This window comes from Puma concolor, chromosome B4 (assembly GCF_028749965.1).
Source record: "Puma concolor isolate L17-30 chromosome B4, mPumCon1.1.hap2, whole genome shotgun sequence".
NCBI lineage: Eukaryota > Metazoa > Chordata > Mammalia > Carnivora > Felidae > Puma > Puma concolor.
In genome coordinates, this window is record NC_141673.1 from 15,332,297 (window position 1) to 15,358,388 (window position 26,092).

A 26,092-nucleotide genomic window follows, 5' to 3' on the forward strand; every position below is an offset into this window, starting at 1 on the left:
CAGGGACCATGTTACTTAACATCTAACATAGTGCCTACAGAAAAAATCATAATGAACATAATAAAACAACACCAACATTTATCAAGCAATTTCTACACGTCAGACACTTCCCTAAGAATTCACTTTTATTATTATTCTCACTTAACAAAGGGGAAGAATGAGTCACAGGGAGGTTAGGTAACTTGTCTGATATCATACAACCAGTTAAGTGGTCAAACCCTGGAAGCCTGGTTACTGGCAGAGTGTTTGAAGGTTTTTACTCAATACATGAAGCAGGGTTCAGGAAGCAGATCTTTAAGCAAGGAAGCTGGCACCTCTTAAACATTTGATAATAATAATAATTGCTACCAGACATTAAGTGTTTGTGATACATCCAATACTACCTATTCTAGGGACTTCTACATGAACTAACTCATCCTCCCGATGACACCATAAGGACGTACTACCATTATCGTCATTTAACAGATGAGGAAACCCAGGCTCAGAAAGGTTACCTGGCTTTCCCGAGGTCACCAGAGTTTACACCTTGGTCCACTAACTCTAAAGTCTGAGAAAACTCCAGCCCTGGGATTCTCAGGGGGGCCAGGACAAATTCTCCATCATGCCACAGATTTCTGCACGCAGTTCTAGTGAGAAGGCCCGCCCTCCTTCTGGCACTGAGTCTACTGACCCAGCTAGGCAGGGTATGGACAGAGCTGTTCCCTGGAGACCACAAAGCCACCCACCGCCCCGAGGCCTCAGCTGAAGAGGCTACACAGCAACCTCACGGGGCAGCCAGGATGGGGAAAACCAGCATGAGCTGAGAAAAGAGCTGGGATCACATATTACACGAAGGGCAATCCTCAACCAGGGGCACCAGCACCAAGGCAAGCTGTGCCTTCCACTCCACACACCCCTTGGGCTGTTCTGGGATCCCCTCAGAGGCTCATCTTCACCACGGTGCTTGTAGCCCTTCAGAGAGCACAGGTTCTGAAGCCCAAACCCCAATTCTACCCCTCAGTACCTATGGCAACTCAGCCAGCCACTGAACCTGTCTGAGCCTGGGTTTCCTCCCCAGTAAAATGGGAAGAGGAAACACGCACTTCACAAGAAATGGGGTGAAGGCTGCGGGAAGTATTCTGGAACGCCCTGCTAGTACACTACCTGGCCCAGCAAGTGTTAGCCCCTCTGCAAGGGGTGCTGGAGGGGAAAAGACAGGTACATAATACACTTTTCCTAGGGCACCCACTCGTTTTGGATTCATATTCTTCCCATGCCTAAAAGGTTCATACTGATTCACCATGAATCCACACCACACCCCACTTCCGGATTAGGATGACAATAACAATAATAATAAACTTAAAGCATGATAGGTATAAAGTATTTACTTACCACGAGACACTGGGAAAGACACTTTGTATACACTGTGTCATTTCTTTTATATTATTTTAATCTTCACAAATATCCTAAGGGGCAGTCCAGAGCCAGACTGCCTGGGTTCAAATCTGACCCAGCCATTTGTGAGCTGTGTCACCTCAGACAGATTCTTGAAACTTTTTGTTCCTCAACTTTCTAATCTAGAATTGTAGTTGGGAATGGCTACCCTGCCAGAGCCCATAATTCCCAGCCCCCTCATTTCTAGGTGAGGCCATGTGACTGAGCTCTGGTCACTGGAATGTGGAAGGAGTTGATATACTCACATCCAGACTGTCCTATAAAAACCTCCTACACTCTTCCACACTCCTGTTGTCCCCGAGCATGGAAGTTCTGGGGAGTCAAATGTTCCAGAAGGCAGAACCTCCGTCACCTTCTGTGGAACAAAGCACTTCCCTGACCTGGCATCAACTTTTCTCAACATGAATGAGACGACCACTTTTCTTGTGTTTAGCCACTAAGATGTTATGGTTGATCTGATCTAACAGCCACCATCACCCTGACTACTAAAGAAATTGGTACCAGAAGTGGGGTGCCTAAATATGTGGACCTGGCTTAGAAGTCAGATAGTAGGGCCTGGGAAACTGGACAGCCTCATGTTGGACAGTGGTAAAATGTTAACTGTCACCTAGGACGACTCAGAGGCAGAAACTGGGCCAACTGAGCCTATAGGCTCTAGAGAAAGATGTTTAGGAAAAAAAAAAAAAAATGGTAATAGTTTGCTTTATTGCTCCTGGCTGAGTTTAGCAAGGCATTAGTAAGAAAGAGGAGCTGAAAAAGACAATGACTTCTAGACCCCAAACAATAAGAGTAAAGACTGAGAAGACTTTTAAGTGAAACAAATGATCAGATTAAGGGTATAAGCTTCCGCGTAAGCCTGGTGGCTGCAAGGTAGCTGTCATTAAGGGGAGATAAAGAAAGGTATCCAGGTAAGAAAGTGAAGAAATAATCCAGTTTGATAATTAGCTCTAGGAAATGACTATGGGTGTGGCTATCGGCACATTTGATGTCACTGATGAAAATCCTACTAAGTTGTTAAGAGAACTGCATTGGCAAAATCTCTAAGCGTGCATTTTAAAAACCTTTTACTGTTACAGCATTAAAACAATCCTTGGGCCCCTCGAAGTTCAAGGGCAGGAAGGAACTAGGTTACAAAAGATTTAGAGCTTCAGGTTGGTCATACCCCTCAGGACCTGCTTCAGGAAGGGCCAAGAAAAAAAAATGGACAAAGACAATCCTCCCACCACAAGGCAGAGCCAGGAGCATGGAGAACAAGAAACCAGGAAATTTCTCCCCGAAGCAGACTCAGGGCTTAAGCAAGGAACATCACCCATTTCCAGGGCACAACTACACAGTGCCTGCTTGCCAAGGTTTCAGAAGAACTAACCCAATGACTTGTGTGTGTCTTCCACTGCTGCTTTCTCCTAGTGGGAGTTTTACTGCGACTACCCTGCCCTTTCCAATGTGGGATATGGATGCAGAGGGGCAGATAACATGTCTCTGTTGGCTCATGGCTCCCTGGACCATGAGAAGCCATACACAATCCAATGGCTAGAACTCAGCTTCACCCAAAGATCCTCAACTTTCCTCTGCAAGCAATGACTGCACAGAATATTAGTGTCCTCCCTTGGGAAGGGGAACATGTTTTAAGTGAGAGAAGAAGGATACACACAGATATCTGGTGGCTGGAGAAACCCTGGCACATCTGGCCAAGGATACATAAGCACAAACAATGGAGATCCCTTCCAGGCTTAGCCCGTAACACCTTTCGTAAGATCTCTACTCTCTCCTTTCTCTACCTATTGGCTAGATGAATGTCCAAGTGTGGCCCTGAAGGCCACATACTGAAGGTAAAGAAAGCCAAACCCATCAATCTTGGTACCTAACTGACCCTCCTTCTCCTCCCCCATCACTCCTCTCCCAATCAGACTTGAGCAAGTAAGAAACAACCTTCTATTATGTTAAATTCCTGAGATTTGGGGGTTGTCTTTTATAACAGCGAATGTGATTATAATGCTTATAATAAAGAGAAACCATGCCTGGCATGTAATAAGCACTACATAACTGTAGCTATTATTAGAATACCCATTTTACTGATAGGAAAGCTTGCAAGTTATGGGTGTGCCTAACTTCGAAGTCAGACCTCTCGGTAGACGATAATCAGACCAACTTTAGAGGTGATTTTGGTGCCTGGCTCAAGGTCACTAATCATGATAGACCCAGAATTGGAGGCCTTCCTCCTATTCAAAAGCCATCAGCATGTGGCTCCTGACACCAGGTCTCCGGGTTGATCCCTCCTCATTTTATTTTGCTGTTATTTTTATTTTCTGTTCCATGAAACACCCTACTTGCAAATGCCCCAGCACTGAACTGGCAAGTCTGCATAGGAAACCAAATAACCCTCCATTGACCCAAATTCCAAGTTTTCATTTACATTCAGCTAGTTAATTAAAAACGTGCTCTGTGAGCACAGACGCTGCCGTGGCTGACTCTTGAGATAGTTTTGCTATTCTTTGGAAGAAGCTAGGTTTCTTCTGTGACATTTTTGTCCAGCACAGCAACACTGCACCATGGAACAGCATGACCAGATAGGGGACAGGAAAACTGCTGAGTAAGCCATTTAGTGCACAACAGAATCTAAGGGGGCAATGGCGAAGAAAAAGACCTGAAAATCATCCTACCCACCAAGCCAGTGTTGCCGGGGATGGGGCCCATGTTAATTAATGTTTATAAAGTGATTTGGGATTCTTGAATGAAAGAGACTATTCAAAATCAGCAGCCTGAATAATCAGTTTTTTAAGGAAGTCATTATTGCTAAGTGCCTACTATGTGACAGGTGTTTTCACATACTTGATCTGATTTAATCCTTTAATCACTGTATGTGGTAGATTTGGATTTTCTTCCCTTTTTTTTAATGCCTTTTTTGTTTGTTTTGGTAATCCTCACTGTGCAGATGAGAAAACCAAATTCAGCAAAATTAAGTCATTTTCTGGAAAGCAGCAGAGCTGATATACGAGGCTAAGTCTTTCCCAGTATAAAGTCCTTATCCCTTTCATCACACCACACTGCCTCTTCCAGTCTTCCCTTCAAACTCTCTCTGCATTACAACAAAATTTCAGTCAAGGATGTCTATCTTTTTTTCCTTAATGTCTTTGTTTGTTTGTTTGTTTGTTTGTTTTTACTAAAGTACATTTTAAAATATAGTGAAACACACATTCTTAAGTTTACAGTGCAATGCCATTTCAACAAATGCATATACCTCTGAACTCTATTACCTGGAAAGTTCCCTAGCACTTCACTAAGCATGCCTTTTTAAAAATAATACAGCTTATTTAAAAATAAGGGGTGCCTAGGTGGTTCAGTTGGTTAAGCAGCAGACTTTGGCTCAGGTCATAATCTCACCATTTGTGGGTTCGAGCCTCGCATCGGGCTCTGTGCTGACAGCTCAGAGCCTGGAACCTGCTTCGGATTCTGTGTCTTCCTCTCTCTCTGCCCCTCCCCTGCTCACGCTCTCGCTCTCTCAAAATAATAAACAAACATTAAAAAAATAAAAAATACAGCAAATAAAATAAGCTACTTTCTTTTGACCAAAACAATCTTTTGTGACCTTGGCAGTGGGGGCTGAGCCCATGGAGCCAACCCGTGAGATGGGTGCAATGAATTATTTGACTTTGGGAATTTTGGGAAGGGGGATCCAAGTAAAATCCTGTACCTTGCTGGCTCTGTCCACACCAGAGAGTTGTTCATTTGGATGAGATAAAGATGTGTGATACCACTGTGCCTGGATTATCACAACTACCATGACCATTTTGGCCCCTACCATGTGTCAGGCACCAGAGTGTAATGCCTTTATACACGCAATCTCATTTAATCCTAATAATTACCTCTACTTTACAGATGAAGAAAATGGGGCTCAGAGAGGTTAGGTAACATGCCTAAGAACACACGGCTAGAACAGGACAGCCTTGAAATTCAAGCAGCAGGAAGTCTGACTTCAGAGGCCTTTAGAGAGTTGATTATAGATGCTGATGGGTAAATTTTAAATCCCAAAGATTTAATGGGCCTCTTACATTCATTCAACAAATAGTACTCAGCATCTTATATATGCTAGGTGTTAACAGACATCTAATAAGCTCCAGCTGTGTACCAGGTGCTCCCTTAGACTTTGGTAGAGATTATAAAAATGTAATAATCTAGTACGGCCCAGTTCAGTTTGAAAGAAACAACAAGAGTAATGTGTTGGGACAGAAAGACTGCCAGGCTGTAAAGGGTCTCTGTTCAACTGGGTTGGATGGCCTAAGAGCAACACAGTTAGGTTCCTTGTGCCTCAGTTCCTCCTCTGTATAATGGGGATAACAGCAGTAGCTTTTCAAGGGAATGCTGAAGATCAAATGGGTCATCTGAATAGCGCTGGATATATGTTGGCCGTTATTACCTGTGTACTGCATATTTGCGCAGTCCTTAAATTTACTAACAGCTCAATAAATATTGACGAATAAATGAATTCACAAATGAAATAAGCGATGCTGCGGAGTTAAAGGGGGAAAAAATCGATCATGTGAGGACTGGGCTCCTTAATAAGGCCGGCAGAGCAGAAAGACTGCCATGCAAAACAGTTTAATAGGTTTGATGTTTAATGTATGTTTCAGATACCTAAGAAATTAATTGCTCATTCCTTTCTCTTCTGCATAAATGACCTGCCATTTTAAACAAGCTCAAAGAAAAGAGATAGATCACAGTGAAATTACAGTATATCTCATACTAAGAAATGGCTGAAGGGGCCCCGACACCCAGGAGTTAAACTCTGTGGTGTGGTAAACGCTAGGATGGCTGCAAACCCCAATCACCACACACTCACCCTGCCCAAAACCAACTCTGTGGTCTTCTCCTTCCTTAAATTATACTCACTCCGAAAAGGATAAACACAAACACTGTCTTTAAAAGATGTTAAAGATCATAAAAGTAAAACCAATTTGAAAAAAATTTAGAGGTTACTAACACAGACAGAGCTACAGGACGCCCTTATTTTACAGATGAAGAAACTTGAGGCCCAAGAAAGAGAGTCAGCTAAAGTCTTAACTTCGAGAGAATGGCAAAGACGCGGGTGGAGCAGGTTGCCCAGATTCCCAGATCCCAAGACTGGCGCCCCCTAAGGGGAATGCTCCTTACTCTGAAGGAAACACTGTGAGAGATTACTAAAAGGAAGGTCCAGTCCCAGCAGGGGGCTAAAGGTTTGGTGGGCCAGTAAGAATTAAGGATGATTGTAATGGGAGAGATACGATCAGGGGAGGTGGGCGCACCTGGTGGGAGGAAAATTAAGCCCTCTGTGCTTTTTTTTTTTTTTGGGGGGGGGAGGGTAGGTTTCCATACACAGAGCAGTCCAGTCCACAGGTCCCGGGGTTTTCAGGTGAATCCTCCCCCTTCTGAAGAAGCTTATACAAAGACCAATCAATAATACCTTCTCCTGCAGGTTTCCGCCTCGGTCAGGATTTCATGTGTGTTTGGGGGGGAGGTAAGGGGGAGCCTCTGCGCCCTCGGCTGGCAGCAGGGTGGGAAGGGCTCTGGCCAGGAGATCCTCGAGAGTCTCCGGATCAACGCGGAAGTCGCGATCCCGCCCCTCCCCCTCCCCCACGCCCACTTTGCTCCTTCCTTCTCCTCCCCCAACGATGATCAAAACCAGGTGAAAGGACCGAGAGCTGGAGGGCCAGTTTCCAAAGGGCTTTTGCTGGAGCCCCGCGCGCCTGCCCTCTCCTGCGCACACTTAGACACATTTAACATACACACGCACACACTCACAAGCACACACTTGGCACCCCCAGAGGCCGGGCCGCGCCCGCCGCATCTTTCCTTCAGCCCCCGGGAAACCGACAGGCAGCAACATGAATGAAATCTACCCAGAAAGACTGCATTTCAGCTCCAACCACGCAATCTCCGGCCAAACCACCGAATATGTAGCAAAGTTTTATTTCGCTTTTAGAGTCTCCAGTTACGCTTCTACCATTTCCTGTGGAAAACTGAAGCTTTGAAGTGTCTAGCTCTGGCTTTCGCAGACAGGCAGGACCGCCAGCTCGAGCTCTCGAAAACAAGAGCCCCCGGCCCCACCCCCTCCACCGCCAGAACTGCAGGTTCAAACCCACCCAGCTCCCGCCTCCAAAACGGGGGTTGTGGGAGGGGATGACAGAACCTGCTGGAAACGACGCCCTAAACTGACAGCCCCCTCCAGAACCCCGCCCCACTCCCATCCTGCCCGGGTCTCGAGTGGCGCTCCTTAAGGCAAGTGGTGACAGTTGCAGCTCCCTGCCACAGGGAACGGAGAGAGGCAGGAGCTGGAAGGTCGGATATTGAGGAAGGGGGTGTCCGTCGAGCAGCACCCACCAGCTGTGCGCTCTAGCCTCCAAAAACTGCCCCGGGAAAACTTGGGATCTAGAAGTCTTCCCGCTCGACCCTCTCACCACACACACCTCTCCCCCACAGTTTCTAGGCCAAGCGATCTCTCCACTGTTCTGCCTTGACGGCCGCGGGGCCTCTCCTACACCCGCGCCCAGATAGGGTCCCCGAGGGCGCAGGGAAGTATGAGAACTGGTCGGCAGTAGGAGGAATGCACCTCTTCCGTAATTCTAAGCAGCCAAAGTCCTGCGCCCGAGAATTTGGCATCTTCAAGGTCAAAAACAAAACAAAACAAAGCACAGGGCTATGGCAGAAATACGTACTAGGGGCAAATGATCAAACCTGTGCCCCCACATGGTGATGGGTTCTTCCCACAGTCAGCAGGCGGCAGCCGCCGCCCCGCCCTGCAGTAGGGGCAGAACTGTGCGCTCCGGGACTTCGGAACCTTAGGAGCCACGCGCGTAAAGTACGCGGATTCCTAGCGCGGGGGTGAACAGACGAGTTTCGGGCCGCCTCCAGCTCTGCGGTCCTCTCAGAGGCCTGGGACAGCAGTGGGTGGCCAGAACGACGCGGGGGGGAGGGAGCGAGGCAAACTTGCAACCGGAGTTGGAGGGGTTGGGTGGGAGGAGGCGGCACCCGCGCGGCCACTTACCGCTGGCATTCTTCCCGCAGATGAGGTGCTGGTAGGGCTGCAGGAGCCCCCAGATCTCGGAGTCGTTGTTGACTGTGTGCTCCAGCGTTTCCACGGTGAACCTGGGCGCCTCGTGGAGTGCGTGGTGGTGGTGATGGTGGTGGTTGGCGGCGGCTGCCGGTGGGGCTGCGGCGGCAGCAGCGGCGGCCGGCGGGGCGCAACAGCTGCTGCCCCCGCTGGCGCTGCTGGCTGCGCTGCAGGCGCCGCCGCTCGCCGCTCCCCCTCCCGGCGCCTCCCGCTCCTTATCCGCCGCGGGGGCCGTGCCGGGGCCCGAGCTCGGGCCTGGGCCGGAGCTGGAGCCCGGGCCAGGGCCGCTGCAGCTCCGGGGCAGTCCGGAGGCCACGACCCTCGAGTAGATGTCCCGGAAGAGGCTCTCCATGCAGGCTGTCAGGTAGATGGCGGCGTGTTCGTGGATGCGCAGCGCCACGCGGCTGTCCACCATCCAGCGGTACACGCGGCCCACAGAGAAGGTGAGGCCGCATCGCGCAGACTTGCCGCGGCCCAGGCGATCGCCGCCGGCACTGCTCATGTTGTAGAGGGACAGCGCGGCCAGCGCGGCCGCCGTGCAGTGCGCCGCCAGGCCCCAGGACAGCACGATCTCCATGGCGCTCTGGATCTCGTACTTGGTGCACTTAGCGAAGCGCAGGCTCAGGCGCTGCGCCTCTTTGGCGATGCGTACCAGCGCCCGGCTCACCAGCGTCGACAGCTTGGCCAGCGCGTCTTTGGGCAGGCCGCCGGGGGCCGCCGGGCCTGCCCGGGGATCCCGCGAGCGCAGCAGCAGCGCCTCCAGCTCCTGGAGGGTCCAGGGGACCTCGTCGAGGTCCGGCAGCAGCCGCGAACAGTGCTGGCCGGCGCAGTCCAGCCCCTCGGAGTCTTCCACCAGGGCAGTGTTGACGGTGTCAAAGCTGTTGTGCCGGCTGTGCATGGAGTCAGCTAGAGGCGGCCAGCAGCTCCCGCCATACGGAGACGCCGGGTGCGAGTCGGAACAGCACAGGGACAAGTTGGAGGAGCGCACCGAGTCCGCCGCGCCACCATAACCCGAGTCCAGCGTCAGATCCTCCAGGGTCCGCACCACAGGCTTCTTACCTCTCCTGGCCATCGCTGCGCCACTTCATGCTGCGGCCGCCAGGGAAGGAGCAGCGAGAGCAGCGGGAGCCGGCGCGCGGGGAGAGCCGAGTCCGCGCTGCTTCGGTTCACTTTTCCACCAGCCGCTACTACCAAGTGTTACTACTTTCGGCTGCTTCCCCGGGCCGCCGCCGCCGCCGCTGGTAGACACCGGGCAGACCCCGAAGTCATCTTCCAGAGCCCGGGCGGGAGCTGGGGCGCACTGGGGAGCGAGCGAGGCCGGGAGGAAAGCTCACGCCGGACTCGCCCCTTTCTTCCAAAATAAAATAAAAAGTGTCTGACCCGCTCCTCCCTGGGCCCTGCTGAGCGCAGAAGCCGCAGGACGCCGACCTCAGTGTTCGTAGGACGGAAATGGACTCAGATGCCGCCGCAGCAGCAGCTCTGCCGGCAGCTGGCTCCGGGGTCCGGGCTCCCGGTTCCCGGCTCCCGGCTTCGGGCTCCCGGCCCGAGGTTCGCTAGAGCGCCAGCCCGCCCTGCACTGAAGCGCAGCAGTTACCGCGGCGGCTGCAAACCCTGCCGAACCCCGCAACACCCTGGCAGCCAGCAGGGCGGGCGTATGTAAAGCAGGGCCGACGGAGAGCCAATGGGAATAGAGGATGCTAATTAGCTCCCCCTTTTTTTTTTTTTTAATTCCTCTGCTCGACGTAGCCCCGCCCCTCACACACGCCCCCGGCGGTGACCAAGGCTGCAGGAAGTGGGGGGCAGCGGCACGGCAATTACGGGGGGTCTGTGGGAACGAACAGCCGCGGATACTGTCCCTCTGCTGCTGTCCCTGCCCCTCAGTCTCCTGGCTTTGGTACCAGGACGGGAGGGTGGTAGGTTGGGCAGGTGACCCCCACCCACCGAGGTGTGCTACCCGCCAGTGGTTCACAAAGTGTCTGCCTGGGGTCACTTCCTGCCCCTGAGTTTCGGATTTCACTTTTTTTTTCTTTCATACGCAAAGCCTGTTTTTTCTTCCTCTACCCTTCCCCCATCTTTGGGTCCCCATACCAATTAATGCGGCCCTCTTTCAGCCCTAGTTCGCCTCAACGTGGAGGGAAGGTTAGAAACCAGGCCAGCTAGCTGAGAGGCCAGGGCGATGGATACCACTAGAAGGCTGAATCTCAGGACCTGAGCCACCTGTCACCAGGGCACATGAACTAGGTTCTTTCCAATAGCCAGAAGGACGACCCTGCACCCATCCTTCAAAGGCCCGGGTGGTGGTGGGCTGGAGGGAAGGCTCCAGTCCCACTTTGCCATCATGGTGCATGTAGTTCCAGACAGCTCAGCCTTAAAAGGGTAAATTTGCACGGATGAGAGGTTTGTTTTTTGACTAAAGAAAGATATCACATGTATGCATGACTTAGCTGCAGTTGTATCAAATGTCATGGGCTTGTTTATTTGTCTCTACCCACCAGGGCAGAATTGATACCCTTCCCACCAGGGGATTCCCAGCTCCCACACAATGTCTCTGCCTGAGGTTCTGGACCCTCTTCCTTCAGCTTAGAAGTCCCCTCCTACAGAAAGGTAGTCCAGATCCCCCAGTACCCACCTGGGGACTTCACCTGCCTACCCCCATTCTGAAGCTGTTGATTTCTGGGCCCTTTTAACACTAGGTCGTCACAATATGATAATGTTTCTAGATTGCACACTGGCCAAGGGGTTCACTGTGCATAGGCCTGTCACAAAATAGTCACTCAGTAAATGTGTGCTGTAAATGGGTGGATAAAGGAAGGAAGGACATGCGTTCGAACTGTTGGTTCAAATGGACTTTCCCAGATAACCCCATAGATCGTCTGATGTTTCTCTAATCGATCATCCCCAATCCACTCATCCCTTCGCCCCCAACAAACCACTACCCTCTGTAGCTACATGAGTACATGAGTACATGAGTACATATACTCATCACTTTTCACGTTGACTATTATAATATTCTACCGCCTGTTCTTCTCTCCTGCCTCTTCCTTCTCCAAACCATCCAGTCCAGGATCTTCCAAAAGCCCATTTCTGACCTTGTCATTCCTTTCTTGAAAAAAAAAAAAAAATTCAAAGGCTCCCCATTGCCTTCCAGATAAATAAAGTTTGTACCAATTAGCTGGCCTTCAGGGATCTCTCCACTCTGTTTCCAGACTCTCTTTCCATAAAATTCCAAACCTTCTATAAAGGATTGTGATGATTTTATGTGTCTGTCAACCTGAGCCGGCCACAGGTGCCCAGTTTAAACGTTGTTTCTGGGTACGTCTCTGAGGGTCTTTCCAGATGAGATCAGAATTTGAATCTGTGGACTCAGTAAAGTAGATTGCTGTCCCCAATGTGGTTGAGCATCGTCCAATCCAAATAGAAGAAAAGGTAGAGGAAAGAGGAATTCACTACTTTCCCCCCCACCTCCTTGATTGAGCTGGGACGTACATTCTTCAGCCCTCAGACAGGGATTTACACCATTGGCTCCCCTGGTTCTCAGGTCTTGGAACTTGGACTGAACACCACCAGCTTTCCTGGGTCTCTAGCTCACAAACGTCAGGCTGTGGGACTTCTTAGCCTCTATAATTTACATGACTCAATTCCCCATAATAAATCTCTCTATTTTTTTCTCTGTTTTTTCAAAGAAGCAGAACACCAATAGGAGATATATATATCTGATTCTCTGGAAAACCAACTAACACATGGATACATAGTCTTTAATGAGCTGAACCCTGCCCCCTGCCTTTTTCTCCAGATTCTGGATCATCAGGCTAACTTCCTAAGCATATATTCACACTCACGTAGACACACAGATACACTCACACATATACACAGAGGCATGCATAGATACAGACACACTCACACACATAATCTCTATGCTCAGCCATACTAAAATCACTTGCTGGTTTTCCAAATTACCGTGTTATCCCTTGCCTCCCGTATGTTTCTGCAGATGCTGTTCCCTTCCTTTGCTCAGGACACTTGGCTCCCTGTTCTCCAGCTAGCAAACTTCTCATCCTCTAAGATCCAGCTCCAAGATTGCCATCACTGTGAAAATTTCCCCATGCTGCCTGCTCTCCACCCTGTCCAGACCTGGGAAAGCATATCCATCTTTGTTGCTTGGGATTTGTTCTCAGGTCCTTTTTTCTTCCCCTCTGCATGTTTCCCTGGTGATCTCACCCACTCATATGCCTTCAGTTAGCACCTATGTGCTGATCATGCTTGAGTGAGACCCACCCAGTGGTGCAGGTCGCAAGAAGACCAGAGAAAGCTTCATGCATAGGGGGAAAAAGAAGCTGAAAGAATGAGCTTAGCACTAATTTATTTTCTTCTGTAGCACCAGGTCAACTTGGGTTCCAGTGCTGCCTCTGCTAATTTCCCAACCACGTACCCAGTGTTCACTCATTTAATCTCTTTTGTCCTCCCTCTCCTTGCCTTTGAAATACACAAAGTCATCACATCCAGCTTTATAGGGTTGCTGGGGGTTAAGTAAGATTTTTTCCATATAAGAAATTAACACAGTATCCCACATGTGACAATAACCCTGTAAATGTCTCCTGTTATCCTCCACATTTTCTGATCCTCTGCAATAAACACCTGTATCTTATAAAGTCAGAGGGGAGAATGACAACTGTTACATATAAAATCCAACTTCTTCCAGGATGGGCTCAAATACTGCCTCCTGTAGAAGGTTTTCCCGTATCTCAACAAACGTGCTCGTCTCTCTTATGCTGTAGATGTTGCTCACAATGCCTCCTCTCACCTTCCAGGGGCACACTCCTCAAAAGCCAGGATCTGGCCTCTAATACAGTGCCAGCACTAATGGGCGTATTCCTTAGTATTATGGATAAATCAAAGCATATGTCCGTTTTGTACACTAAAATAAATCCTTAATGATAATGTTAAACATCTGTGGGTGAATGACCTCTAGACAGTGAGAATAGTGAATGCATCAACCAAGTGTTAAATATTAGCTCCATATATTAGAAAATTCACTGTCTGCAAAAATGTATAAGGAAGAAAATTTAAATAATCCAAAATTCCACCTTACATAGGTCATCCACATTAACAACTTCTTGCATTTCCTTTCTAGTCTAATTTTTTCCCATCTTTCTTCTTCTAAACATATGTATTTCAATAGAGTTGGAATTTTATGTAAATTATTTTGCATTTTGATTTTTTTTTCCTGAAAAAATTTCCTTAGAGCACCTGGGTGGCTCAGTCAGTTGAGCGTCTGCCTCTTGATTTCAGCTCAGGTCATGATCTCCTGGTTCATGAATTCGAGCCCCACCTCGGGCTCTGTGCTGGCAGTGCAGAGCCTGCTTGGGATTCTCTGTGTCCTCTCTCTCTGCCTCAACCCCGGTCATGCACACTGTTTTGCTCTCTCTCTCTCTCTCTCAAAAATAAATAAACTTTAAAAAAACTCCTCAAACTTTATAGTATAATCATTTCCACATGCTATTAGATAGTTATCAAAAACATCCTTTTTTGTGTGGCTACAAAATATTCCAACACATGTTTGTATCTTAATTGGTGTATTGATTCCTCTCTTGGTTGTTTCTAACTAGTATAAGTAATGCTCTGATGGACCTCTTTGCATAGAAACAACTCTCTTCTTTGAAACCAGAAGTCTTACATATGTTATCCTCTAAGAAATGCCAATAGACAGTAAACATATACTGAAGATGAAAGAATAAACAAAAAAAGCCCCCCCAAATTAAATTACCGGGATTATTTTGCCTATCAGATTAAAAAAGATTTATCAATTCAGTCATGATGAATGTGTGTCACGGTGGGGCATAAACTGGGGCAATCTTTTGGGAAGGCAGTTTGCCAATATATATCAAAATGTCAATGTGAATTCCTTGTGATTTCCCAGAAATCGTATCTTCTGATGTTACCCAAAGTGATTCTTGTGAATTTTTCAGAAGTATCCAGGATGCTCTTGGTAATTTTTTTTTCACATAGGACTTTGGGAAACAATCTAAATGTCCTTCAATTGGATCTGATGAAATGAATTATAGTAATTCATACACGGGAACACTAAACACTTGCAAAGAATAATGGTGGTGGTCTTTATTTCCACGCTGTATTGGAGTGAAGAAGTTTTTGAAAATGGATTTTGGAATTGCATATATAATATGATCCCATTTGTGTAAAATGCTTTGCGTAGAGCTAAATATGTATATAAGTATGTAAATTTGCCTAAAAAGATGGAGATAATAGCTATAACTAGTTTGGTGGATTTCTGGTGTTTTTTTTTTTTTAAGGAGTTTTATTTACTCTAGTTCTGTCCATTTTTTCCTTTTCCTTTTTTTTTCCCATGATTTTTAACTTTTTTCTTTGTACTTCTGAACTTTTTATGACAAAGACATATCATTTATACCAGAGCCAGAAAGCTATTTCCAAAAGAAAATTAAAGTATTTTCTGCGTACTGTTCTGAAGCCTACCTGTTAATCAATGTAGTAATATAATCCTTTGTCCTTCGGCACTCTAGAAGCCAAACAGCAAGCACAGCAACTGACCCAACAACCATAACGTGAACCAACCTCATTCAGCTGGATTCACACATGTTGGGTGCCTTGTCACATGCTCCCTACACATCTACTGTGCATGAGCTGCAATGCCACTGCTACCTTCTAGCAAATCCCTCGGCCTCTCCATGCCTCAGTTTTTCATCTTTATTTTATTTTATTTATTTTTTTTATTTTTAACGTTTATTTATTTTTGGGACAGAGAGAGACAGAGCATGAACAGGGGAGGGACAGAGAGAGAGGGAGACACAGAATCTGAAACAGGCTCCAGGCTCCGAGCTGTCAGCACAGAGCCAGACGCGGGGCTCGAACTCACGGACGGTGAGATCATGACCTGAGCCTGAAGTCGGACGCTTAACCGACGGAGCCACCCAGGCGCCCCTCGGTTTTCCATCTTTAATTGGGGATAGTAATAGCACGTGCCTCAATGGTGGTCTGTGATGATTGAATGGGATCGTTAGAGCAGCGTCTGGCCCCCCAAACGATACAGCTGTTATTTTCCACCTGAAAGCCTCCACCTCCTAGACAGATTATCTGATGGGGGTCTCCAGGTAGTAACTCTAGGGAAAATGGGCAGACCCTTTCTTACCAGCGGCGTGTTGCTGTACCAAAGTCCTCTGCTCAAACGTAAGCTCTGCACGGAAAGGATCGCTGCTATATGCCCAGCACTTAACTTGGCACTCAATACATGGTTGTTGCATGAATGATGAATGGGTGTGTGAAAACTGCACTGTAACCCAAACAAAGTACCAGGAAGACAGCTCCTTCCCCTTCCTTGTGTGTCTTCTTTCAGATTTCCACACAAGGATGCTAATGAAGATTATCGTTGGGATCCAAGGCCAAGATCAATCAAATCTTTCTTGAGTGATTGCTGTATCCCTCCTCCTGCAATTCTAAAAATGGAGAGGTACAGCCCTTGTCCATTGGGAACTTCTGCTCCAGGTGGGGGATCCAGCCAGGAAACAGACACCACTCTACCGTGTTTCCATCTGAAGGGATCTAATACAAAGTATCAGTTACAGAGGAAATGGGACAGCTGAGTAGCTAAACAGGACAGGAAGGAGACAACCGGGAAAGTAACATCAGCAAGAAGGTGCTCTTCAACCCTGGAGGGAATGGGAGATAGTGTTACCAGAACTCAGAAACCAAGCCTTTGGACACACTCTAGAACCACAATGGAGGTAAAGCAGGAGAGGTTGCTGCATGTTGGGAGGGGCTACCTGGCAGGGTTTCGGCGCATGAATGAGACACAGCTGCTGCCAGGAACACAACCTGAGGTGGACAGATAAGGATTAAAAAACTCTGGGCTCCAAATGTCCATCGATGGATGAATGGATAAAGAAGATGTGGTATATATATGTATATAAAATGGAGTATTACTCGGCAATCAAAAAGAACGAAATCTTGCCATTTGCAACTACGTGGATGGAACTGGAGGGTCTTATGCGAAACAAAATTAGTCCATCAGAGAAAGACAAATATCACATAAGGACTTTAAGACACCAAACAGATGAACATAAGGGAAGGGAAACAAAAATAATCCAAAAAACAGGGACGGGGACAAAACGTAAGAGACTCTTAAATATAGAGAACAAACAGAGGGTTGCTGTGGAGGAGTTGAGGGAGGGGGATGGGGGTAAGAGGCATTAAGGAATCTACTCCTGAAATCATTATTGCACTATATGCTAACCAACTTGGATGTAAATTAAAAAATAAATAAATAAATAAACTATTTAAAAACAAAAACAAAAACCAAAAATCTCTGGGCTCTTCATGAACCCTCATCCCCCATCTTCTGCCAGTACCAAACCCACCAAGAAGCTGGAGGGTGAGGGAATTCTGGGAAAGGTAGTTCCTGAGATACAAAGTAGACAAAGCCGATCAGGAGAAGGGCAGGGGTAGATATGAGTACAAACAAGCAAAGGGCCAGTTCAGTCAGATAAAAAGATATTTCAAGACACGTATCTATTATGGAGTGTCCCAACATAACGCTACCGACATTCAGAAGTGGAAGCTTTGATTCTGTCCCCTCTTCATTCCCACTGTCCTTACCCCGGTAAAATCATTCGTCGCCTCCTGTTAGGACCATCCAGGAGCCCCGCACTTGGTCTCCCTGGTGCCACTCTCATTTTCCCATCCACTCACTTCTGTTCTGCTGCCTGGGATATTTTTCTGAAACAATTCCGTTGCCAGCAGAAAGGAGTAGTGTTGGATTCTGTCCAATCTAATCTCATTCACTTCGATCTACCCTCATTCCCTACCTACACACTCTCTACAAACTAATTATACTTTCTTAAATTCACTATGTGACTTCCTCATTCATGCTATTCTCTCTGTATTAAATGTCCCCCCCCCTTTTTTTTCCTATTGGTCTCCTATGCATCCTTCAAAGCCCATCTCAAATGTTACCACTTGGTAAGAACTACCACACTCATCCTGTCTTGCCCTGTAGAACTAGTCTTTCTCTTTGCTCTGCTTCTTTAACATTGAACATGTACTTCCATTAACCCTTATTGAAAATCATTAGCTACTGATACCATTGTCAGTAGCTGCAACAGCCTTCTGTTCTTTTCTCTGTGCAAAAGACTAGTAGTTAAGAGTGTGGACTTGAGGTCATAAAAATTCATGTTTACCAGTGGCTGGTTGTGTGGTTTTTAGATAAGTTTTTAACTTCTGAGTTTCTGACTATTAATTTTTTCTATCAGGAAAATCATAATGCCTCATAACTTTATAGGGTTTTAGCTACATGAAACAATGCATTTAAATACTTAGCACAATGTCTGGCACAGAGAAAGGCTCCGTCCAATAAGTATTTATCCGGGGTTATATAACAGCTACTGCTATAGTAATATTACTATTATTATTATTATTACATTGTATATATTGCCTTGTAAGCTCCTTTTTCACTAAAACATATTACTTTTCCCTGTCCTTAAGTGTTTTTTACATTTTCCCAACTTTTAATTTGAAAAATTTTAATCAGAGAAGTTAATAGGCAAACACCCAATCCACCCTTCACCCAGATTCACTATTTCTAACATTTGCTTTCTCTCGCTCTTTCTCTCTGTGAAAGGTGTATGTGTGTGTGTGACATGTTGTTTTTTTTAGAACCTTTTGAAAGTAAGCTGCAAAGATCATCACATTTCAGCATGCCTCCCACCGCATGTATATACACTACATTCTCCTACAAAGAGAACCATTATCGTACCCAAGAAATAGTACTGATATATTAACATTAGCCGACATACAATTCATATTTCACTTGTCCCCCAAATATCCTTTGTATTGTTTTTTCCATTAGCTCATCTGACGCCTACAAAGAATTCTGAATGGATGTCCAATAATTTGTTCAATGAATCTATTATTTTTGGACATTTAGGTTCTTTCCAGGATTGCCTAATTGTACACAGCTCTAAAAAAAAATCATTGCAGCTATTTTTAAATATATTTGACTTATTTCCTTGGGAAAACTTCCTACGGTGGAATTTGGTCCAAGGCAGTGCAACATTAGAAAAGCCTGATGCATGATGCTAAGTTGCCCTCGGAGAAGATTGTACCACTTTATACCCACTAACAGTGTACAAGAGTGCATCTCCACTCCTTTGACACCACGGCTATTATCATTTCTATATTTATCAATTTAATAAGAGGAATAATAACTAACATTTATGTGCCATTCCAAATGTGTAAGGTGCTATTCCGAGCATATGACATACATCACCTTGCCTCACCCTTGCAATCACTCCATAACCTTCTTGTTACAGATGAGCAAAGAGAGCTTCAGCAGCTTGCCCAAGGTCACACAGCTGGGGAGCAGCAACCCAGGGAGCCCTAATCCAGAGACTGTCATGATCTACCTTCCACTATTACCTCTCAAGAGAGTATCTAACACTTATTTGAATTTTTCATTTAGCTGAATATTTTTCACATATTTGTCTTTTATAGCTTTGCTTGTAAGAATACCCTGTTTACATCATTTCCTTTTTGGAGGGGGTGGTGTGAGGTAGATCCTAAGATATTTGTCTTTTTCTTAATAATTTTTAAGAATGACTTCTAGAATAAAAATATAACTTTCTCTGTAATGCAGGTAATTCTCCATTGCTTGTCATTTTTCCTTTTAAACTTATGTAGGTATTTATATATGTGTCTATCTAGCATAACGTTTTTATTTTCTTTGTGGCTTGAATGTTCCCTTTATTTTTTAAAAAGTTTTTATTCATTTATGCACTTAAGTAATCTCTACACCCAATGTGGGGCTCGAACTCATGACCATGAGATCAAGAGTCGCTTGCCCTTCTGACTGAACCAGCCAGGCACCCTGACATTTTCCCCCTTTAAATTCATTTGTTTATTTATTTGCTTGTCTGTTTATCTATCTAGCATAAGAGTTTTCTTTTCTCATAGTTACATTAGTCAGTTCTTCCGTTTGAGTTTGCCAAGTGAAAAAAGTCTGCCCCATTTTCTGGCGGATAAATATTATCCTATATTTTATCTTATATCTTCACATTTTATTTTGAAACCCTCAATCTATCTCATTTCTCTGCACCTTTGCCAACACCAGCATTGCTTTAGCTCTAGACCAGACCTCAAATACCTTCCAGGGATAGAAATGGGACATTGTTTGCTGAGAGGTGGTCCCGGGACATTTACTACTTTATTAAATCTGGAAATGTCACGTGCATTCCAAGGGACAGTGCACCAAAGACAAACGAGGATTTCCATTTCAATCTTTTTCCTAAATGAGCTACCCTTCCTGCTTTCCACCCCAAATATGAAACACTTGGTCCATGTTAGACAGTTAAGAGAAAAGCCCTGTTTCCCTGGCCTTCTCTGAAGTGGGCTGTATGGGGACAGCAGTGGTAGTTGAGGGAAAAGCATGCCAAGAATTCATTTCACTTTGAAAGACCTTTTCAGGGCTTTATTTATTCCAAGAGTTCTTTAAACACTTTAAATACAGTCCAATGAAGTGTTTCAGGCACTAGTTCAATACCGATTATGTCTCCTCTTCTTGAGGACAATGCCTTGCTTCAATACACATTAGTGTTTTCAGCAAACCTTTGATTTTAACATTAGCCAATCCCATTCTTACTTTCCTTTGCTCTTTGCCCAAATATTGTGGCTGAAACCATTACTCACAAAATGAAACAATTAGTGAACTTCCAAAAATACTTCATTAGAAATACAGCAACCCCATCACCCAAGCAACAATTTGGTGTTCTCAGTGCCTTACAACACAGTAGATAATCAGTCAATGTTTGCTAAGCAAATTAGCAGAGTGTGCATGGGGTCCAGGGAAAGAATAGCTATTAAGCCTATAATGAACAAAAAGGGGCATACTCTGAAATTTTTGCAGGGGAGCTTAAGCCTCTGAAATAACAACTTTAATTCATTTACTCATTTAGCTAATAGAGAATTTTCCAATGTGTGTTCCATAAAACATTTGCCCTATAAAATGCAGAGGAAAAGGAGTTGAAAAGCTAGAGACCCATTCTCCCTCTCTTAAAGATTCATGATGAACATTTGCATATTAAAAGCTCTGTCTATTCCTACAACATAGAAACATGTTTAAATGAATTTAAACCCCATAAGGGCAGAAGTCAGTTCTGTTGTGCTCACTAATGTGTCCCAAGAGCTTCATATAATGCTATTAGATATTTATTGAATAAATGGAAGAATGTTCTAGATATCTATTGTTGATAAAGAATTACCCCAGGGGTAGCTGGGTGGCTCAACCAGTTGAGCATCCAACTCTTGATTTCAGTTCATGTCACGATCCCAGGGTTGTAGGATCAAGTCCCATGTCAGGCTTCATGCTAAGCATGGAGCCTGCTGAAGATCTCTCTCTCTCTCTCTCTCTCTCTCTCTCTCTCTCTCTCTCAGCTCTCTCTGTCTCTCCCTCTGCTTCTCTCCTCACTCTCTCAATCAATCAATTAATCAATCAATCAATATTTTTTTAAAAAAGAATTACCCCAAGTCTCAGTGGTTTAAAACAACAAACACTGACTACCTCACAATTTCTATGGGTCAGGAATCCAGGTACAGTTAATGTGGGTCCTGGCTCAAGATCTCACAGGCTGCAGTCATCTCAAGCCTCATTTGGAAAGGACCCGCTTTCAAGATGACTCATGTGGCTCTTGGCGGCCTCAGGTCCTCACTAATTATTGGCTGAAGACTTCAGCTCCTTGTCACATGGGTAGCTCACAAAATGACAGCGGGTTTCCCTCTGAGCAAAAGGGCAAGAGAACGTACCCAAGATGGAAGCCATATTTTTTTTAATAACCTAATATCAGAATTGACATCCCATCACTTCCGTTATATTCTGTTAGATGTGAGTCAGTAAACCCAACCCACACCCAACAGTGTGATTACTGAGAGATAGGATCATGACAACTTAGCCTGTCTACCATAAAGAATGACGGGATGAACCCAGGATTATCTGTTCTTATTTGGCCTCCTAACTTTTTTTTCAAGTAATAGCTTTTAATTTAGAAAAACACTTCAGGAAACATGTAGAACTAAGACGTATTGAGTGCTATGTCCTAGGGCATAAAAATAAATAAGGCACAATTAATTTATTAATTTATTATTTAAAAAAATAAATATATTTTGAGTACCTAGCACTGTCTCCTTGAATATCTTAGAGTTTGGGGCGCCTGGGTAGCTCAGTCAGTTAAGCGGCTGACTTCAGCTCAGGTCATGATCTCACGGTCTGTGAGTTCGAGCCCTGCGTCAGGCTCTGTGCTGACAGCTCAGAGCCTGGAGCCTGTTTCAGATTCTGTGTCTCCCTCTCTCTGACCCTCCCCCGTTCATACTCTGTCTCTCTCTGTCTCAAAAATAAAAATAAACGTTAAAAAAAAAAAAAAGAAGACCTTAGAGTTTAGGCCAAATCTGAGAATCCCTTTTAGAGGTATCACCTTAGGAGAAGCACGCTTAATTGATTCGCAGTACAGATTATAACAAAAAAAGAAGGAGGAGCATTCTGTCATGTTTGTAGTCTTTCAACTGACCAACATGTGCCCTCCCTCATGTCCCTCCTTGACAGAGCACTCACTGGACATGACCTAACCTTGGCTGGAGGATTGCTTCTAGCAGGATTTTGAACTTTTTTTTAAGTGTCCTCTATACCCAACATGGGGTTTGAACTCACAACTCTGAAATCGAGAGTCGCGTGCTCTACTGACTAAGCCAGCCAGGCACTCCAGGATTTTGAATTCTAAATGAGTCGCACAAAGTGCAGAGCTAGTGAGCAAGCATTCACGGTGGAAGTGGCATTGGAACATGTGAAATCATCAAAGCTGATCATAAATATAAAAAATTCTTAATCACGGCACTTCATAGAATTGCATTTCCCAACCCTCCCCTCCCCACCCCCAATACATTGGGCATGGTCATATGTCTTGCTTTGGCCAGTGAATGTGAGGGGATGTAGCACGCTACTGCAAAAAAGCTCTAAGAGCTGATTAAGTTGGTGGGCTGCAATTATCCTTCTCTGTTCCAGATTCTGGAATCATGGAAGCACAAGGCCTCCATTGGCTTGGGCCCTTGAGTGACTCTGATGAGCAGAGTCACCCTGTCCACCACTGTAGAAATATAATAGAAATGAGAAATGAATCTTTGTCATTTAACACATTGAGATGCTGGGGCTGTTTATCACTCCAGTGTGGTACAGCAGTCGATGTTCAGCACCAATAGATTGAGTGTCCAATTGAGGTGGTGCCAGCGGTATCAGCCTAAGAAGCCATGACTTTTGCTATATTTTTTCCAACCTCTTTTTGTTCCGCCTATGCTCTGAAGCTGGGTCTTTGAGCTATCCCCTCCCAAATTCCCACCAACAAATCCCTCTCCTGCATAAATCACTCTGGGCAGGTTTCTGTTGCGTTCAGCCCCAAACCTTGCCTGATACTAATTCTGTTTCATCAAAAAAGTATCTATTGAGCCCAGTGTGGCCATCACTGTCCTAACTGTAGGCAAGCTTAAGACTGAAACTCGGTAATAAATAAGACATAGTCCTTCATCCTCAACCTCCAGGAATTTATAATCTCGTTAAACAAATAACATGCACATGAATGAAATCCATTGAGAAATTTAAAATAAGTCACATGACACTGGAGGCACAGGGGTGAGTTCTTTGTCTAGAAACTTTCAGAGGAAACACACAAATAAAAAGAGATAAGGCACATATATTTTAATCTCTTTGTATTACCCTTCACTGGTCCAGCGGCCATACATGTTTCAATTTGAAAAATATTTTCTCAACATGAGAAATACGATTATTACAACAGCGCTTGGTACACTGGAAGCAGCAAGTACGTATTTGTTGAATGACTAAATGAATGAATGTGGCCAGGAGCACATAGGCTTTAGAACCAGCAACCTAGTTTTCAAGTCTTGCCCCTACTACTTGTTAGCAGTGTAGAGTGGAACACATTCCTTAAGGCCACTAAGCCTGGACACAGAGACTTCTATAATCCTCACCACAGAATGGAGATGCTAGTATTGGTTTCCCAGGATTGTTGGCAGAATTGAATATATATGATGGTATATAGGAAGCCTGCAATAAATGGGATATAGGCATTTAGACGCTCACGTATATGTATCTAAGTGTGAAAATCAAATGCCCGATGTGGCACATGCTATAAGTCACCTCTACAATATCCATCTCTCCTTTCTCCTACCATTAGAACCTTGATTTTCTTCAAGATAGTCACATGTCCTGCTATAAGACCACATTTCTAACCTTTCTGGCAGCTGAGAGTGGCTGTGGGGCTCAGTTCTGGCCTAAGAGATGTAAGCAGAGATCTGTGAGGTATTTCTGGGAAAGATTTGCTTTCTTGATGTATCACCTCCTCCTCGCCATCACTTCCTTCTTTCACCAGCCTGGAACATGAAAGGCAGGCCGGAGGTGGAGTGAACATCCTATGCCCACAAGGTCACCATGGGGAAAAGAAAGCCACCCATCAAAGATGGCAGAGAGGAAACCTGGAGGGGCCAAGGGGGCCCTAACGGCCTTGTGAGCCACCTACTGGCCTGAATGAGCCAACATTGTTTGGGTCTTCTGTGAGGCAGCAGAATTCTGAGCCTTTAACGTTATGTGCGATCCTTTGACAAACATTTATTGAGCACATACGATGTACAAGGTACAATTCTAGGCCCTAGGGATATAGCGGACCAAAAAGATACTGAGGGGAAGAATATTCTCACAGAGGGACCAGCCAGTGCCACAGCCAAGGTGGAAGGATGTGTGCTGAGTCAGAGGAATAGCTTAGGGCTGAGTGTGGAGTGAACAAAGTGAGCAGGGAGGAGAGTAGGAGGAGGTGGAGTCTGACAGGTGACAGTGGCAGTGGGGAATTGAGGGGGATTAGGGCAGGGGTCAGCAAGCTTTCCCTGTAAAGGGTCAATAGATCTGAGCCTTTGCAAGCCACGTGGTCTCCACTGCAACTGCTCAACTGCTCAAGAAAGCAGCCGAAGACACCATGTCAACAAAAAGTGCGGCAGTTCCAAACCTTTATTTATAACAGGCAGCAGGCAGCTGGGTTTGGCTGGAGGGCCATAGTTTGCAGAACCCTCATGCAGGGCCTTGTAGATCAGTGCAAGCGTCACTCTGGGCATTGGGTAGAGAATAAATACAGGGGGTAGAGGGCATGAGGGAAAGCAGGAAGACCAGTTCAGAGATGGCTGCAATAATCCAGGCTCGTGTCACATAAAATATTTCCTTGGTTTCCAAACCATCGACAAGAGTATGACAGCGTTCCTCAGATGATTTATTCAACCTGCCATACCCCGTGCATAATTAATGACACCCACCTTCCCTCCAGAGGGGAGGACCCCGAGTGTTTTGCAACCTGATTTGCCAAGCAGAACTTTTTATCTAATTGAAACAGTGGGGGAGATTTTAAATAGGCAACAAGCAATTAGCCAAATTGGAAGAGACACAGGACACCAAGGTTCACACACCCACAAAAATCAAAACCAAAAGCAGCCCAGCCCCCAGCTCAGGTGATCTACAGAGAATGAGACCTGGGATCTGGGCATTTTGTTGGCTTCACGGTAGAACAGGCTCATGACAAACATTGAAATTTGGATAGCAATAATGGAGAAGGTGTTTTCCTCCTGTCTACTTCACACATTATGCTGGCCTTGAGCACAGGGAAGGCTCTTGATAAAAAGCAGCCATGTCTGATACAGATAAAGCTGAGACGGACATGTTCAACAGCCACCTGTTGGTACAAGAGCCATGCTGGGTGGGGTGGAGGGAGGTCGGCAAACACTGTTGAGGCCTCCCCATCACCATTCCTTCCTTCCTTTCACTCAGAGGAATCCTCACTTTGTTCTCCCTGCTCTGAGTGGCCAAGTCCCCAGGCAGGCCCCTTCCCTGCCCCAGGGATGAATCCTTATTGGTCTCTGTCAGCCAGCTGTGGGGTTCTCATTCCCCTTGCTAAATGCAGTGGCCGTGAGAATATGCCTCTGAGATTCCCCTACTGTAGGGAGTGTAATTGGACATCAACCTGTCTGCCAGGCTCGAAAATCCATCCCTGCTTTGACCATGACTCACATTTCCCTTGGGCTGCTCTCAGCCAATGACAGAGTGTGGCAGGGATACTCAGGCAGGCTTGTTTCTGGGAGACACAGGGCTCCTCCCACAGGAGGACCTTGCCGAACATTCCTTAGGCTACACTGCAGTGCAAGGTGCTTTCACCCAACCTTCCTCTTGCTCTCTCTCCTTCACCCAGGGTCAGACCCATGTTACTGTCTGCTGGTTCCCCTGTGCCTTCCAGCTCCCACCCCATTTTGTCTCACAGACGTTCCCCCTGTTGCATTTCTAGCATGCTTTATCCTACCCCAGCATCTGCTTCTTAGAGGACCTGGGCCAACACACCAAGTAATAATTACAGCACGAGCATGTGATACAGTTTGGCCAATGAGATGCAAAGGGGAGTGTTGGGAGGGGAGCTTTTAGGAGGCTTGTCTTTATTCTTAGAAAAGGGACACAAGTTAGGACAG

At 45.8% G+C, this 26,092-nt stretch overlaps 1 protein-coding gene across 1 annotated transcript in view; it reads right to left on the reverse strand.

Annotated features, from left to right (window-relative positions):
- Positions 1 to 10,137, reverse strand: part of ABTB3 (ankyrin repeat and BTB domain containing 3) — a 318,626-nt gene extending 308,489 nt beyond the window's left edge. Inside the window, exon 1 of the mRNA XM_086712439.1 lies at positions 8,453 to 10,137. Within this exon, the coding sequence (XP_086568565.1) occupies positions 8,453 to 9,590 (1,138 nt within the window). The 5' untranslated portion in view covers positions 9,591 to 10,137. The remainder of the gene's footprint in view (positions 1 to 8,452) is intronic.
- Positions 10,138 to 26,092: the final 15,955 nt, after the last annotated feature.